Source organism: Staurois parvus, unplaced genomic scaffold (genome assembly GCF_062004578.1).
Source record: "Staurois parvus isolate SC_StPar_1 unplaced genomic scaffold, SC_StPar_1.0 ptg000169l, whole genome shotgun sequence".
NCBI classification, from domain to species: Eukaryota; Metazoa; Chordata; class Amphibia; order Anura; family Ranidae; genus Staurois; species Staurois parvus.
Window position 1 is genome coordinate 2,260,716 of NW_028317965.1, and position 18,933 is coordinate 2,279,648.

At 41.8% G+C, this 18,933-nt stretch overlaps 1 protein-coding gene across 2 annotated transcripts in view; it reads right to left on the bottom strand.

The window, feature by feature from the left end:
• Positions 1–18,933, bottom strand: part of LHCGR (luteinizing hormone/choriogonadotropin receptor) — a 209,596-nt gene that overhangs the window by 130,771 nt on the left and 59,892 nt on the right. For both annotated transcript variants that reach the window (XM_089676442.1, XM_089676441.1), the window contains exons 3-4: positions 10,846–10,920; positions 4,232–4,306 (exon numbers count right to left, since the gene is read on the bottom strand). In XM_089676442.1, coding sequence (XP_089532568.1) covers positions 4,232–4,306; positions 10,846–10,920 — 150 coding nt within the window. The remainder of the gene's footprint in view (positions 1–4,231; positions 4,307–10,845; positions 10,921–18,933) is intronic.

Sequence of the window (18,933 nt, forward strand, 5' to 3'; positions counted from 1 at the left end):
GTAAAGTGGTCCTCTAATTCAACCACAAACTTTACCACCAGCATCCCCTCCGAGGCTACAGTGACATCATGAAACCATTGTTCTTAGGTTGTGACACACTGCATATCTTTCTCTATTCATCATTCTATATATGCTTGGTGTTTACCAAAGTTGGGGCAATGGAGTTACACATCCACACTATGGTCACTACATTGCTTTAGGTATTTAAAGCAGGACTGGCATAAATCACGAGGACAAACCTCTTTAGTTCATGGCTTTGTCTGCAAGTCTCTATGGTGGGAGATTAGGATCACTCCATTGGAACTGATAGGCACTAGAGGGAATGTAGTGATCTTATCACAACTTGTTGACCAGGGGTACTGTACCTGCATCACTGTTTGCCAAAGAATGTAACAGAACAGTCTTTACTTGCAATCTAATCAATAGATGGCTTCTCTATTACAACTCTATGGCAGGCGCAATGAAAAAAAGACCATGTGAAAACTAAAAGGACCTGTGTCAACAGACTTTTGTTCACATCAGAACTGCTTTTCTGACCATACAAGTCAATGGCAATGCAAAAGATGCTTGGAGCTGGCTGATGCAGCTAAGAGGGAGGTCAGATGCAGGTCGGAAGGAGGATGACTGCGGGTCATAAGTATTTGTCAGTGAACTTTGAATGATCTCAGAAGACTCTCAATCTGATGTATAATGCTCAAAAGAGCAGGGCCCTCGAACCCCTCGTGTATTGTATTGTTTCTGTCTTGTCTCATGTTCTGTCCCCCTTGCTATTGTACAGTGCTGAGAAAACCCTTTGGCGCTATATAAATACTGTATAATAATAATAATAATAATGCAAGTGGAATGCATCTGAAAGTATTTTGCATTTGCCCATCCTCCCAAACACAAAGCCCGTCAACACAGGCCCTAACAATAAAAAAATATCTGTCTACAGGTATAAAGGGCTAACACCTATAGGTGCCTTTGCATACCTGCAGCAGCTTTCAGGCCAAGCTGACCACTGTCTTTCTGAACTTTATTGATGCGCTTTTACCCTCTTCCTGCCCAGGCCAATTTTGACCTTCCAGCACTGTTACATAGTTAGTCTGGCTGAAAAAAGATAAAAGTCCATCCAGTTCAACCATTAAAAAAAAAAAGTTATAATCCTACACCACAGTTGATCCAGAGGAAGGCAAAAAACCCCCCAGCAAAGCATGACCCAATTTGCTCCTGCAGGGAAAAAATTCCTTCCTTATCCCCCGAGAGGCAATTGGATATTCCCTGGATCAATTTTACCTATAAATGTTAGTATCCAGTTATATTCTTTAAAAAACAATTGCGCAGTCATGCAACACTGTACCCATATTACATGTTTATCATTTTTTTCACACAAATAGAGATTTATTTTGGTGGTATTTAATCACCACTGGGTTTTTTTATTTGTTGTGTTATAAACTAAAAAAAGTTAGAAAATTTTGAAAAAAAAGCATTTTTCTATGTTTCTGTTATAACATTTTGCAAATAAACAATCTTTCTACGCAAATTTAGGCCAAAATGTATTCTGCTACATGTCTTTGGCGAAAATAGCCCAATCAGTGTTTATTAGTTAGTTGGTAGGAAAGTTATAGAGTCCACAAACTATGGGATATATCTAATAATTGATCAATCCTGAATTACTGATGGCTGATCTCATTTCTCGAGGCCCAAAAATGCCAGGACAGTACAAATACCCCCAAATGACTGCTTTTTGGAAAGTAGACAGTCTGAAGTATTTAGTAAGAGGCATTTCAAGTTTTTTGAGGTTATAATTTTTTGTCATATTTTTGTGGAAAATGAAGACATGAAAAAAAATTTTCACTATTTTTTTTTTTTTATATACTGTCACCAGCACACTACAGCATCACCATATAACTGTTGTGGCGATGATCAAAGACACTGACTGGCAACAGTATGTTAAAAAAAAATTATTTGAATTTTGTATTACTTTTTAAAAAACTTTTTTTTGCTATTTTTTTTCCTACTCCTTTTACCAGAGCAACACAATATTACGATAATACCATTGTATTACTCTGGGCAAGTGATCAGGATTTTGTTTTTTACATATTATGATTGCTTATACCAGCGGTCACTAAATGGTGGACTGCAGTCCGCAAACGGTCCCAGCAGCGCTGCTGCCTGGACATCCAGCCCGCCAGCACTCAATGACAGATCCGCCGCTGAGCAGGGCGGTCATCACGGCAATATGACATCACGTGTGTGCCCTGCCCATTTTAACTCACTGTCTCTCCGACTCCCGCTCCCTGCCTGCACACAAGCGTCCAGCAAGGATCCATGCACAGCTCCTGTCTGCCCTCAAGGTAGGGTGTAGTCTTACAGGGGCACTCTGATGGCCATATTGAATGTTAAGGGGCACTCTGATGGGCACAACATAGAATGTGCCCATTAGAGTGCCCCTTAACATAGCATGTACCCATCAGAGTACCCCTTAATATAAATGTGCCCATCAGAGTGCCCCTTAATATAAATGTGCCCATCAGAGTGCCCCTTAACATAAAACATGCCCATCAGAGTGCCCCTTATTTTATGGTAAGGGGCACGCTGATGAGCACATTTAATGTTAAGGGGCACGCTGATGGGCACATTTAATGTTAAGGGGCACGCTGATGGGCACATTTAATGTTAAGGGGCACGCTGATGGGCACATTTAATGTTAAGGGGCATGCTGATGGGCACAACATAGAATGTATCCATAACATAAAATGTATCCTGATGGGCATAACATAAAATGTATCCATCGGAATGCCCCTTAATAAAAATGTGCCCAGCAGAGTTCCCATTAACATAAAATGTGCCCATCAGCATGTCCCTTATTTTATGTTAAGGGTCACTCTGATGAGCACATTTTATGTTAAGGGGGCACAAATGGGCACATACTGTGGAAAGGGGTACTCTGATGGGGAATATGATGAAAAAGGGCACTCTGATGGGGAAATATAATAGAAAGGGGTACTTTGAGTGTAAGGGGGCACTCTGACGGGAATACCTGATGCAAGGTGGAAATGTGATGGGGATACCTGATGTAAAGGGGCAATCTGATGGGGACAACTGATGTGATGGGAATACATGAAGTAAAGTTGCACTCTGATGGTGTCACCTAATGTAAGGGGGCACAGTGATGGGCATACCCTATTCGGACCTTGGCCAGAAGAAAATTTTAGCAACCAGACCTCCTTGAATTTTAATTCAATACCCCTGGCTTATACCAACAAATTACATTGGTATAAGCAAGAATTTTTACTGAATGAAACTGATTAATTCAGTAGATTCAGTAGCTGATCACATGCAATAGATGGGCTGTGATTGGCCTAGTCTGTACATGTCATCGCTGTGACCAATTACAGCTCACAGCACAGTTGTAAGCAATGAAGAACTGACCGTGCTGTGCTCTCATGCCTAGTGTGGACTGTTTTTAATAGGAAAGCAGAGGGACTGGCAGGAACACCAGGAATTTCACACAAAGGAAACAATACAAAGAGAACAGGAAACTTTTTTTTATACAAGTACATGGTATAGCAGGCACAAATCCGGAATATGAAATGTTGGGTTTACATGTTTTTTAAACAATTAACCAGAAGTGAATCCTGTAAGAGCCTTATGGGTCCTTCAAGGGAGAAGTTCCTGATAAGGCCTGGTAAAATAAATCACATTCTCCACAGTTCAAGAACCCATAGGAAATAGTAGGGAGGTACAGCTATAGGATGGATATAGTTATCTGTATGCAGATAGATAGTGGTTCAAGCATTCTACAAAGACCAAGCTCAGAAATGGTGTGCTTTTATAGTCACTGACCTGCAACAATGCCAATAAGTAAAGCCAAGGTGACACAAAAACACCTTAGAGTTGATTTGCTAAACGCAAATAGGCTTTTCAATTTGTAAGATCATTTTTCCCTTAGCTTAGTGAATGTGGTGGCTTGCACAAGTTGGATGATGGAAGAGTTTCACCTCATTCAGCTAGGGGAAAATTTCCTTGCAAAGTGATCAGCGATATGCATTTATTAAATCAGTTATTGCATGCATGTTATTGCCAGCATCTCAACGTATGAAAGCCTGAGCTCCAGAATGGCAGACAAAGGAACTAGAGATTATAGGAGGAGAGAAAAGCTATGGTAGTCCCTCCATGGCTTCCTCATTACAGGTTTACTTTAACATAATTATTACATATTTAAGAGGAACAAAAAAAAAAAACTTACAAGTATTTTAGGTTCGGTAGGTTGGCAAATGCTCCATGACCAATATATACCAGATGTTTTGTGTTACGGATAATTCTGCAAAAAGAGAAAATGCCATTAAGTATTGTCTTTTGTATTATACAATATTAGTACGCAACTATCTTGGCTGACTATACTGCTCATCACTGTGTAGAATGCCAACCTTTTTATTTTGGGTCCTTCCATGACATTAAAATCTGCACAATTTGTTAATTCATTTTTTAATTGTAATATTATTTTTATATAGGCTGTACCTAATTTTATTATTTTATTGTGCTTGACATTACATTTTAATTCTGGTAGTGTTACTCTAAATATTCTGGTTGATTGCAGCAGGGGTTAGCTTGAGTGTGGCTTCTACCTCTGCAGATTAATGAAGCTTGGTTTCCCTGAACATTTGCCCATTGAAAGAGTGGTGATGAAGAGGAGAAACCACATCACAGCAGTTGGTCCACACGGATCTACTCCCACAGGACTCTCTCTCTGGGATCAGTCCTCTGAAGATATTTATACCTCTGAATATTCTGTATTCAGAGGTATAAATATCTTCAGAGGACCGATCCCAGAGAGAGAGTCCTGTGGGAGTAGATCCGCATGGACCAACTGCTGTGATGTGGTTTCTCCTCTTCATCACCACTCTTTCAATGGGCAAATTTTCAGGGAAACCAAGCTTCATTAATTTTGTTAATATGGACATCATCCAAGTCAGATATAGGCTAGAAACAAATGGTGGATTGCTACAACCTCCTCTAAAATCTGTAAACAGCTCTAAAACTCCTGGCAAAAAGGTTTCTGAAGCCTTCCAGGTACACAATCCATAGGAAGATGCTGGCACATTGGTATAGGTCAGAAAAGTGGTTATTTTTAACAGAGGAATACAGCCACAAATATGTCAACGCATTTCAGCCATGTCATGATTAGGGTCTAAATGGCCAAAACGTGTTGTTATCTTTGTGGCTGTATTTGTACATTTACAATAATAAAAATAACTACGTTGCTGATCTATATTGATGTACTGGCATCTTCATGTGGATCAGGGATGGGCTGCACTAAGTTCTCTATGCACCTTTGCCGCTATAACCACTAGGAACAATGTTTTGAGTGAGCAGCACAGCCATTCTACTCAGCAAAAGGCAAAGCCAATTGCATGCAATCAGTTGTACATGTATGTGAACATGTCTTGGAAAATGATGTGAAGTGTATCTGTAGTTTCTGAGTTTGTCAGTAAAAAGAAACTTTATTTAACTGACGAAGTTGTCTGTGTCATCTGCTGAGAGGAGTGTCTATGTAAGGAACAAGTGTAACCTTGCTGTATCAAAAGAACCTTATCCTGGGGAGTTAAGCCATTCAAACCTTTGGGTTAGGTGGCCTTGGGCTGCTGCAGAACATTTCTGCCAGGCTGACCCTTGCCCTTGCAAGTAAATACATTTGAGAGAACACACATTTTAACCTTTCAGGTTGGGACACTCTTTCAAGACATATGAGGTTGATGGAGGCCCTGATTGGTGGGAGGACAGGTGTGCTTCATGTTCCTCACCCCTTGGCTTGGGCTCCATATTGGAGCCTGCTGTGGTGCAAAGTTAGCCTATGGAGCTGGCCTAGGAAGTAACGAAAGCAAGGCTTTGCCTCAAAACAGGTGTGGTAGCTTCCTATGGTGTGTTCCTGTATGGTGAAGAGAAACCAAAATATATAGTATGGCTATTGATGAAGTAACATGTGTCAGTGGGGGAATGGGTCATGTTCTGCATCCCCATTGTGAGATGGTAAAGGATACTGAACTATCACCCTCCTAGTCAGCTACAGGTAGCTAGACCTCAATTGTTAGCTAGGACGGCTGAGTAACAGCCTGGGTGTGATAGCTAGCAGGGGTCAAATCATGGTCTGAGCTGAGAGGCTCTGCAGACCAGCCCTCTGGAATTTCCCTCTGCTCTAGAACTTTGAAGAAAGGTCTAGAAGCAGTGGGTGGAGCTGAGGAGTGGCTGATCTGCACTTTTGAGGAAGCCTGGCAAGTCCCCAACAGGAGGCTTGGCAAGGGGCCAGGAAAACCCTTAAAAATGATTGAGTCTGCTCAGCTGCAGGAGAGTTCAGGTGGAAGTCAGAGAGAAAGATGTGAGGCTGAAGGCAGGAGCCTGGGAAAGGGCCCAGATGGAGAGAGGGGCTCACCTACAGGCAGTTGGAGCTGGGAAGGACGAGAGCTCAGACCCTCACTGGCTCCCAGAGTTAGGACCACATGTGCAGCAGGGAATGAGCTGCCCAGCTAGAAGGCCTGGTAGCAGTCACCAACCCACCAGCCGCACAGCAGAAGGACTGAGTGAGTACACCTGAACCCCCTGGGCCAGATAGGGTAAGGAGCACTTTGGTGGGAAACCAGATTTACCACCTACTGGGCTGTCAAATTTCTTAAAATGACAGGCACCGGATCCCCTGCTCAGGAATACCTCCAGACAGCTGGGTAAAGAAGAGTTTATCTGGGCTCTGGGGTGATACTATAGGAGATGCTGGCTAGTTCTCCAAAAAAGACTGTATTGCAGCAGAGATTTGTAAATAGCTCCAGGAAGTTGTCCTCAGTTCATAAGTTCCATTGGGCATCCTATATACTCCCCTACCCCATCCAAGTTGAAATTCCCCTAATAAAACATCAAAAAACAAGCTCAAAGACTGATTACTGACTCCTGGATACAAGTATGTGGGAAATGAGTGTTGCCTGGCTATGCAGGACTATAGGGGGACCCAGATACTCAACAAATCCTAAGGGAGTAGTGCTACACTGAGAATGAGAGAGGAGGTTTATAGTGTCTGTTGGTCCTGGCTTGAAAAGGATAATGCCATAAGAAGCTTAGTGTGGAAAACTACTTTATGGCTTGTGGTTTCTAACCTGCCCTGAAGGGGACAAAGACCCCACCCTACAAGCCAGTCAGCTAATTTCTTTTGATGTTTTTTTAGGGATTATATTAAAAAAACTTACAAGAAATCAACTTTGTCTGAAAATGACAATTAATCATAAGATTCATCACGATCGTGGTCACTGTTAGAAGAACTACTTGATGCACAGCCTGTGCTGTTACATTATATGATAAAGATTTTGCTCATATTTTCAGGCATTTTATGGCAGGTTTAATATTGCAAGGCACAGCAGAAAACTAATAGCTCATTGATAAATACTATTTATATTCTTTGCCCTGATGTGCCTTTGTGGCTGTTAAAAGTGTTCTTTGTAGCCATTGGGAACCAATCTTGGGGGGAGAAGGGGGATCTGTATGGCTTACCTGAGGTCACATCAAAACTAAAGCTATCCCTACACCCTTTTTAATTCAATCTACAGACTGGATTTTAAAACAGCAATAGATTTCTTCATCCACATTATACAGGTCAGATGGATGAAGCTCTAGACAAAACATGTCAAAGAAAACATTCTTTCTCAAACATCACCACTTCCTATTTTCGTAAACTTGAGTTTTGTGTTGCATTTTCATGAATATCAATTTAAAAAAAAATGCCGTGTCCCCAACGCAAAATACCTTGTTGGGATACTAAATATTATGTAAGAGACACAAAAAATCTCAAGCTCTTTGTCTTAATTACTGCTGCCTGAATTTGTGTCCTCAGTTTTTGTGGTCACTTGCCTGACAAGGGGGCACTGCATGGCCCCCAAAATGTTGCTTTTGTATGCACCATGTGACCACTTAATAAAGCTTTGGACCAGTTTGAGGAAGGAAGGTGCACTGGTGACATTTCTTCACATTGAGTGTCTATGGTTACCAGCTGGCGGTCACTTCAGCACCCATCCACACTGAACAGCCATCTCCAGGAATGTGTGCGTTGGGAATATCGTGATTGGACTCCTATAGAAGGTGGAATAGCTCCCGTTTCAAAAATTTCCTGTCTCTCCAAAGGTACTGGTGTGGGCGGCATCTGACTTACAAAATGACACCCACCAGTGGGTTCTGTTCACCTTCACCTCCTCTTCTTTCCTGGGCCTACTTTCTCCCACCCAAGTCAGCCTGCTGTTGGAGGAAGGAGAGAGTAGAATCCTCTCTCCAGCAGTTGTTGTACCCATTGCTCTGTGCTTCGTTCTCCAGCTGCTACAGTGAAAGGTGTGACAGAAGCATCACTTTTGTCATTCAGGCAGATGGAGATCAGGGCATGGACAAGCTCCCAGTGCCCTAACCGCCAAAGGACAACACTGTGCCCAGTGCCCAGTGCGCAGTCCTAGCTGTGCCTATTGTATTTAGACAGCAGGGCTTGCCTTCTGTCAGAACTCCTGAATAGCAGCTGCATTTGGTTGAAGACAGACACTTTGTGGCTGACAATTTTCTACCCGATTCCTTTGATATTTGGAAAAATAAATTTTTTGTGAAAGGCAGATGATGACCACCCATTGAGCAAACTGGGAAGCAGCTGGAATTTGTATGGTGTGCAGTGAGCTTAAACTGAACTTCAGAAATTCAGCCACTTTCTAAAATGCTTTGGATTACTAGATGTTAAATCGCACTGATTCAATGGAAGGTGATGCAGTGTCACTGTGTGCTGCTTCAATAGAGTTCATTAAAAGAAAAAAAAGAGATTGGCACTGATTCCATCCTATGACATGCTCAGTTATGTTCTAACGCAGCTGCTGGTGTGAACAAGTTCCTAATCCCAAGAAAACAAAGCCATGTAGACATCCAGCCAGCATGGTCTGTATGAGGGAATGGAGACTAATATATAAGGGAACAGAAGGCCTTAGAAAAGGCTTAGAACAGGGTTTCTCAAATGTAAGGGTGTGGAGGCATGAAATACTGATGTGTAATGTTAAACTGTAATATGCCTGCAATATGCTCTTTGGTCAGTAGATGGCAGCAAAGTACAAGAATCGATTTTGCAGTGACTTTTGCTAAGACAAGATAAATGCTTATTTACCCTATAAAGTTTAATGAATACTAATTTAGGGGCCGAGTAGGACCCTCAGAAGGGTCATAGTGAACTGTAAATGCAGGTTTGAGGCTGCAATTAAGAAATGACTTACTGCATCACAAACTCTATGGGAAGGGGAGGAGATCCGGTGCAGAGGAGGAAGGGACAGGGAGTCTGTGTCTGGCTGGTATATGCTGAGGACGTCTGGAGAATCTGTGTGGGGCCTGGAAGAGGATTTACGGCTCACAGTGGAGTCTGGCGACGGCACCTAGGGAAGATTCACCACAACAAGACCAGGAAACAAGTGACTGTGTGGTCCGGTTCTGGAGTGGATCAGGAAAAAGCACCAAGAGCCTGCCAGGGAACTGTAAGTGCGGCTTTGCCGCAGCACATCGCACCACACGTGTTCAGTGACATTTTGGATATACCAGGAAATTATAAGAGACACACTCCGCTTTCCTTTGGATTACAAATAGTATTGCGCAATACTTAGGGTGCACCCCAATGTTATATCTTGCTCAGGAACATTCAGGTGCAGCCAGGCTGCTTTCTGGACATTGGGGAAAGTCCGCAAGTACGGGGTTAGTGTTAGACAGTATTATTCTTACTGTATGGTTATGCGCTGTTATCATTCTGTTTACGTATGCTCAACTACATGATCACTATAACTGTTCAGTAAACGTAATTGTTTTAAAAAAGCCGCTGTCTGTGTGGCATCGTGTACCCTCTGAATCTGTGGGCCCAGCCCTCGGCCTTCCTTCACAAACACAGTTCCATGGAACCCTAGGGTTCCTCCAGGTTTCCTCGAGACATGAGCAGTTTCTGCCTCTCAGATAAGTTCCCACTGACACCAATTACCTTTTTAGCTATCTTTAAGGGGGTATTTCTTCCCAATGATCACATGATCACAAGTGTAAGGAACATTCTTCTCACTGATCATCTCACTAATGTACCATGAATTGTAGAGATAGTCATTTTTAGCACGGGTTCCCTGAGACCATAATGTTATTTCAAGGGATCACCTGTGTTGAACAGGTTGAGAAAGGCTGAATTAGAGCATTGTCCGTTGTTTGAGAACATCTGCTATTTGTGGTATCCTGATTGATGCCTTACCCGCTTTGCCATATGTACCAAAGTAAATAAAGCTGTTTACAATATATACTAATCAAAGTGACTGGTGCCCATTCTTTATAACACCCTAAGGAAAGAACCACACAGGAGATGATGTGCATAGGACCTTATTGTCAAGTAACTGTGCTTAGAACATCCACAATGTAAGCTGTTAGTCATCTGAAGGTCAGTAATAATTGAAGGACAGGGCTAGCTACACAAGTATTTCACTTACTATAAAAGGCAATTGTTAATAATACACAGTGTGTTAGCAAACTGAATGCCATCCAGCTAGGGTTTACATCTAATTTAAAAGTTCTGGAAAGTATACGATAAATCTGTACATAAAGCAGAAAGCCATTCATTTCCATAATTTAAAAATTAACAAGGAGAAAGAAGAAAATGTAATAGTGCTGAGAGAACAGTATAATATTTGCAATTTTGGCATGAATGTGGATCTGCAGAAAGCTAGCCAGAGCTGATAAGTGAAAACAGTACAGAACATCATTAATTTACTTGCTACTATGCTTATTCTTTGAACTTAGATTCAAAAATAGTGTGCGGACTGTCCATAACAAAAACCAATTACTTACAGTTCTGTCAGGTTGGGAAGTCTGGCAAAGGCATCATTTTGAATTTTTTCCAGTGAATCACTTTGGTAGATCGATCTGTATTGTAAAGACAAAACCCACGAAAATAGAGTTTTGAGAATGTTCCTGTTCCTTCTACTGGATTATAGTTATAGGTCCTTATTAGTAAAGGGGAAAGAACCAAATAGCTCAACACACAACTAAAACACATATAAAGGAACAGGCCGGAATAATAGCTTTTATTTAAACTCCCATTAAACAAACCATTGCCCACTTCTGGAAATCTCTGACACTTAATTTTCAGGATGTGAAAACACACCTGACTGGTACAATGGTTAATGTGAAATTGACGGCCATCTTGGAGGATAAGCATGACAAATTCTTGAAGATCTGGACTCTATGGATATACTACTCTGAACCAGTTTCTTGGGCATTGAATCTTTAACTTTTGCACTCCTGTGAGGTGTGCAGTATTTTTGTCTGGTCATGCAGTGGCAGCCTGAGGCATTCTCCCCCCCTCCCTTCTCCTCTCCCTCGTCCTCCCTTCCCCCAGCGTGTTTTCTTTTGTTTTTCTCTCTTCCTGTACCCCTTATGAGGTCTCCTACATAGCCCCTTGTTGTTTTCTTCAGAACTCTGCTCTCTTCCATGCATTAGGGACCGTTTCATGTATTATAGTGTCATTAAACCCACATCATTAAAAGCTATCAATAAATGCTGTATTACATGCTGTTCATACTCACTCAGTCACTATGAGATTTGTTTTCTGCATTCTGCAATAAAACCTGGTTAATCCTGCTTTATCTCCATCTCCTGTCCTTGTCCCCAATGCAGTTTGGAATTTTGCAGAGCAGTGTTGGCAGTTAGTGCACATGCTCAGTTTTCATTGTATTTCTATCCTGAGCATTTCCCCACTATTACATCTGACCAGCTAATGTGACTATAGAGTCACACATTTACACGGCGGTAAGTGAAAGCCCACTCCCTCTCTCCTCCTCTATGCCCACTAACCAGCTAAACATTCTGGGGGTGGGGGTGGGATAATACATCTTGATTGATGGAGGCTTCACCTCCATGTTATTCTACGACACAGGCTGGAGGGGCATGTCACAGACTGTGACTGGCAGAAATCCGCCCACATCATGATATTGCCAAAAATAATAAAGATTTGATTTCAAATATATATTTATATGATGATTTAAAGCAGTTTATTGGTATTAAAATGGTAGTGCACTCTCATTTTTATATTTTTACCTACAACAAGCTTATAATAAAGCTTACCTGTAGGTAAAATGAATATATTCTACAGAGCAGCAACCAGTGACATCACCGGTGCATACGCTCTGTAGGAACGGCATATCAGGGCTGTTCCTTCTGAGCTGTGTGCTGTGGCTGAGACTCCTGCACATGCCACGTTACTGGCGGCTCGGCCATTCAAGCAGCCGCAGCCCGGAAGGAAGACGGGGTGAAGATGGAAGCCCTGTCAGTGGTGACATAGGGCCGCTGGAGGACTTCGTTCTAAGGTAAGTCTTTCATAATGTGATAGAGCGATACAATGTAATTAAGACAGTGGATGTTTAGTATCACTTTAACTTTCTGATTATAATTGGAAATGGCGGCAGGACGAGTCTTACATGCCATGGTTGTGTTTAAATACTGCCTTTTGGCCGTCTTGCCTTTGTTATCATGTAAGTTTTCTTCTCTGAGATCATGCTGTTGTATTTTCTGAAAAACCTTAGTAAACATTTGTTGAATCAGAAAACACATATAAAGAACATGTTTAATGTCTCAAAATATGTGTAAATCCACATACTCACGTTTGGTGAGCTGCAAGCCTGTAAAGTAGAAGGACATCTTTCACAAGTTTTTTTATTCTTTAGACCGTCTACTTCTTGGGCAACTAGAGAATAAAACCACAATGGTGACACCACCATCAGCTTTGTTTCTCTTATATGCCCAACTAAATCCCTGTCCATCAGCTTATACTGCAGACATCCCCACTGTACAGCTGATTTTACCTTTCAGATGGTATGTGGCAACATGTAACATTTTTTGAACTAGGAACCCTTTACCCATAAGCAGCTTTGTGGGACCCTCAGGCAGCTCAGTGGGCAAGCATGGTGTGGTATGGAACACGTTAGAGCATTTACAAGAGTTTATTACAACACAATAATCTTGAGAGTGGGTCAGGGCACAGGATACCCAAAAAGTGACAAAAAGGTAACTCCAAACTTGAGCAACATACTCAAAGAGGCACTGGGAACTTTCAAATTTGCATGTAAAGTCATATGAAGGAAAAGTTTAAACAAGATCAATAGCTCTGGCAGGGCAGCTTCCAAACAACAAGGCTTTCCTCAATGGGCACCCAACAGTAGCTCAAACCATAAAATTATAGAAAGAAGCACCAGACCAAAAATGGATGAAAGAGTCAACACTATTTGAGGCAACAACGCTATCCTTTCATCAGGGCTCCAAGAGTAAATATATAAAGCACAGTGTAAATGATGAAAAAATATATATACATATGCATACATATAAATATATACGACAAATTCTAGAACATCATATAATAACAAAATTGTCACTGATCATTAGTTGTCTCAACTGAATTAGAAATGTTAAAAAATAGAAATGACATACAAACTAAAACATCAAATTAAGAAAGCAGTTATATAAAATGTAAAAATATAATAAATTACATTATAATGTGAAAACAACACTGAAAAATCAAGCTGCTGAAATACAGAGATAGGGACCTTTAAGCCAAAATCAGAAGTCAGTGCTCTTCAAAATTAAAAACACAAACAGACAGCACAAGTACCTTTTCAAAATGAGCAGCTCTAACTTCCTGCAATGTCATTCAGCTGTACAGAACAGTCTTTGGCAGTGGCGTTTCTCCTCCAGATGCTCCATACAGGCAGCCATCTTCCTACTGCACCCCTTCCAGTTGTACCATCTAGCAAGGCAACATATAACATTTCCAGCCCCTAAACACAGACACACTCCTAGCTTCACTCATCCCAAACAGCAGACCATTGGAGGCAAAGACCTCCGACATCTCCTCCTCTCCATGCTGCAGCCCAGGAGGCAAGAACCTTTCTGGAAGGTCACCTCAAATACACTGCTCAAAAAAATGAAAGAAACACTTTGAAAACACATCAGATCTCAATGGGGAAAAAACCCATGCTGGATATCTATACTTATTTTGATAGTGATTCTTAAAAGTATGTTAATCACTAAACCACGCCAATTGATGCTTTTAAATATTCAATATTATATCCAATCAGCTGCCAATTTAAATACTATGTAACACTTATTCCAAAAAATACCACTCCTAATATTGGTGATAATTAGCGGCGCATTATATATATGTGTCACATTAATTCCTTTTGATGGTCTCTATGTGCAAACTCATTTACACAAATATTAAGTGACATAAATTATATGTGGCATAAAAATATATGTGACAAAAAATAAACAAACAAATTATATATGTTATAATAGTGCCCACAAAACAGCGTAAAATATAAGTCCAGTGTAATTAATAATAAATTCCAAAAAAAATCCAAAAAAATCTTCCACAATGTGAATCCTCTGTGACTCCCAGTGCAAAAATAAATAAACCATGTGCTGTGCCTTTCATACACCCCCTCTTAGGTGTACACTCACCAGAACATAGCCTTTAATGAGCCTTATTGCATAAATTCCAGAAATCATCAGAACACAGCCTTTTTTCCACTTTATACAGACTCCAAATTGTTAAGACCGGGAGGTTCCTCCAATAATCACCCATGATAAGAATGGTAGCCAGGATCATAATATATATTCCTCTCCATGGTTACAAAGAAAGAGAAAGAAATTCGCTCCAATCGTGTATTACCAAAATAAACAACTTTAATAAGCCAAAGTATTGCACTTACAACATTCCAAAAATAGTTGAGCTTTATTTAAAATAGCCTTTCAGTGAGACAGATATCTCAGGTGCTCTCACCATCTCTGGATCTGCCGGACAGAACGCTGTCTCGTCACTTCCGGTTGCGTATCTGTGTCACTACCTGTCCGCCGCACTGTCACACTCTGACATGTTTCGTCATACCAAGGTGAAACTGCTCTCATCTGTGAAAAGCACAGGGCACCAGTGGTGGACCTGCCAATTCTGGTGTTCAATGGTAAATGCCAACCAAGCTCTATGGTGCCGGGCAGTGAGCACAGGACCCAAAAGAGGACGTTGGGCCCTCAGGTCACACTCATGGAATCTGTTTCTGATTGTTTGGTCAGAGACATTCACACCAGTGGCCTGCTGGAGGTCATTTTGTAGGGCTCTGGCAGTGCTCATCCTTTTCCTCCTTGCACAGAGGAGCAGATACCAGTCCTGCTGATGGGTTAAGGACCTTCTACGGCCCTGTCCAGCTCTCCTAGAGTAACTGCCTGTCTCCTGGAATCTCCTCCATGCTCTTGAGACTGTGCTGGGAGACACAGCACATCTGGCAATGGCACGTATTGATGTGCCATCCTGGAGGAGTTGGACTGCCTGTGCAACCTCTGTAGGGTCCAGGTACTGCCTCCTGCTACCAGTAGTGACACTGACCCTAACTAAATGCAAAACTAGTGAAAACCAGTCAGAAAAGATGAGTAGGAAAAAAATGTCAGTGGTCTCCACCTGTAAAACCATTCCTGTTTTGGGGGATGTCTCATTGTTGCCCATCTAGTGCACCTGTTGTTAATTTCATTAACATCAAAGCAGCTGAAATTAATTAACAACCCCCTCTGCCACTTAACTGACCAGATCAATATCCCAGGAGTTTAATTCACTTGATTCTATACTCTGATTAAAAAGTGTTTCTTTAATTTTTTTGAGCAATGTATATATTTCCTTACCCAGATTATACCACTGGCAATAAACCTCCTAGTTGTTTTCAGGGAGGTAACTATTAGATCTTTTTGCTCTATTTCCATGGACATTCCCTAGAAGCAAACAATAAAATGAATGTATAGATAATAGCTATATAAAAAAAAAAGATAATATCTATAGAACAAAAAATATATATATATGTTTCTGGAGTTCTACTTTTATGGCCCCATGAACACAGGGAATTTGCCCAGCTCTTCTAAACACCTTTCTCCTGGCAGGTGAAAAGCAGCTCCTAAAGTTACATTTTTGAAAAAGTGTTTAGGTAGATCAAGCTCTTGGACATTCATTTATTTCATTGGCCAGAATAAATAAATAAATTAAATGCTCAAGTGCTTAACATGCCCAGTGTTCAAGCACGTTTAGATGTGTCAGGCTTTTTTTAGCGACAAAATGCTCCGCTGCCTCTCGGGTTTTATTTTCTACCTCTAAACACCTGGAAACACCTTTGTACACATGGACAATTAGGCTAACATGGAGGGGTGTTTTGAGGCAGAACAAAAAATAAAATGCCCTTAAAAGTGGCATGTTTGATGCCCAGTGCCCTTGCGGCCTTAACATAAACACACGTGAGTTGAAGTGGCTCTTCACTTTCTGAATTAACTTCTCTCCTCTCCACCCCTCTTCCTCTACACTGTGCAAATAGGGCTTTTTTTTTTCGTTTATTTAGCTTTTTTTTTACTAAACAATTCTGGTCAAACTCCCATGCACACCACTCACCTAGGTGAATGACATGCACTATGCTCATTGTGTCTCCTGGGATATGCATGTCACATATCCCAAGAGGCATAGTCCTTCATTGACAAAAGGAGGAGGGAGGCAGGCCTAGCAAGGCATCATCAGGAGGTCCACCAGCTGGACTCGAAAGAGCTGGCAGCCTCCTGATGACATCACGCAAGAAAACAGCAGTGCAAGACCCAAGGAGTGGCAGGAAAGAAGAGGATTCTGTAGGATAACTGTCAGGGCAGGAGCTGTGGAACAGACAGGTAGGCCTAGTGGCAGGGTCTCGCACTGACTGACGACAACCACCACCCACAGACTGGAGTCCCTCAGGGCGCGGAGTCTAAGTCCCACGCTGCCCTTCACCAGGGCCCCTGATGGTGGGGATGGACTTGATGCAGCCAGGAACCAGGTCGCGGCCCCTGAGACACCCCAGCTGCGGTAATGGCCGCCGCCAATGGCGTGTAGCTGGGAGGAATCAGATCAGACAATAGCGTAGTCGGCAGGTCGGGTCGACAACAACGGGACAAACGGTACAGAACAGTAGACAAGAATCACAGGTCACAGGCCGGGTTCAGCAACGGGAGGTCAGATCAAAGGAAAACGCAGAGAATGGTCTAGTCACAAGCCGAGTCAGATTCCAGCAGAGTCACGAGAGTATAAACAGAGCTGTTGCAACACTAACACACAAGACACGAATGCAAAGGGCACGTGCGGACAACAGGCTTATATGTGATCAACCACACCCCTCTGGGGGATGGACCGCAGAGGCCTGAAGGCATAAAAGACTCCCACCATGCTCTGCAGAAATCCAAGATGGATGCCAGCACATGGAGCAGCATAACCTCTGGGAAAAGGTAGGACCTTGACAATAACGCTGGATCCGCTGAGTGGGTGAGTATTTTAACTGTGCAGGACCCACAACTGGGTAAGCAGGAGTTTTAAAAAATGGGGGGGATGGTGAAAATCTGCTTTAAAGGTAAATTGTTCCCAATATGACTAGTTTACTTTGTAACAATTAAAACATTCCTGAGCATTCTGCAGCTTTTAGTCCACAATTCTAAACTATCTGCGCTCCGGATCTGGGACATGTAAAGAAATCAAAAACACTAAGAGCAGGCTTACCTTAGAGTCAACCCAATTCCTCTTAAACACGCAAGAAGACCAGACTGATTCAAGGCAGCAGACAACCCCCAGTGGGTCCTGGCATCAATTCCATGAAGAGCAAAAACCAAAAGCCACCATACAGTAAACATCTTTTTGAAAGTTTAAAACTTTAAAAAATGTGAAAACCTGCTGTTACAGTGCCTTGAAAAAGTATTCAGACCCCTTGACATTTTCTACATTTTATCATGTTACAACCAAAAATGAAAATGTATGTTATTGGATTTTATGTGATATATCAACACAAAGTGGCACATAATTGTGAAATGGAAGGAAAATTATAAATGGTTTTCAAAAGTTTTTACAAATAAATATCTGAAAAGTGTTTTCTGCATTTGTATTCAGCCCCCTTTACTCTGATACCACTAACTAAAATCTAATGGAACCAATTGCCTTCAGAAGTTACCAAATTAGTAAATAGAGGCCAACTTGGTGTAATTTAATCTCAGTATGAATACAGCTGTTCTGTGAAGCTTTCAGAAGTTTGTTAGAGAACATTAGTGAACAAACAGCATCATGAAGGTCAAGGAACACACCAAACAGGTCAGGGATAAAGTTGTGGAGAAGTTTACAGCAGGGTTAGGTTATAAAAAAATATCCCAAGCTTTGAACATCTCAGGGAGCAATGTTCAATCCATCATCCGAAAATGGAAAGAGTATGGCAAAACTGCAAACCTACCAAAACATGGCTGTCCACCTAAACTGACAGGCCAGGCAAGGAGAGCATTAATCAGAGAAGCAGCCAAGAGGCCTGTGGCAACCCTGGAGGAGCTGCAGAGATCCACAGCTCAGGTGGGAGAATCTGTCCACAGGACAACTATTAGTTGTGCACTCCACAAATCTGGCCTTTATGGAAGAGTGGCAAGAAGAAAGCCATTGCTGAAAGAAAGACATACGAAGTTACGTTTGCAGTTTGTGAGAAGCCATGTGGGGGACACAGCAAACATGTGGAAGAAGGTGCTCTGGTCAGATGAGACCAACATTTAAACTTTTTGGCCTAAAAGCAAAATGCTATGAGTGGGGGAAAACTAACACTGCTCATCACCCTGAAAACACACCATCCCCACCATGAAACATGAAACTGCACATCACCCTGAACACACCATCCCCACCATGAAACATGGTGGTGGCAGCATCATGTTGTAGGGATGCTTTTCTTCAGCAGGGACAGGGAAGCTGGTCAGATTTAATAGGCAGATGGATGGAGCCAAATACAGGGCAATCTTAGAAGAAAACCTGTAATAGTCTGCAAAAGACTTGAGACTGGGGCAAAGGTTCACCTTCCAGCAGGACAACAACCC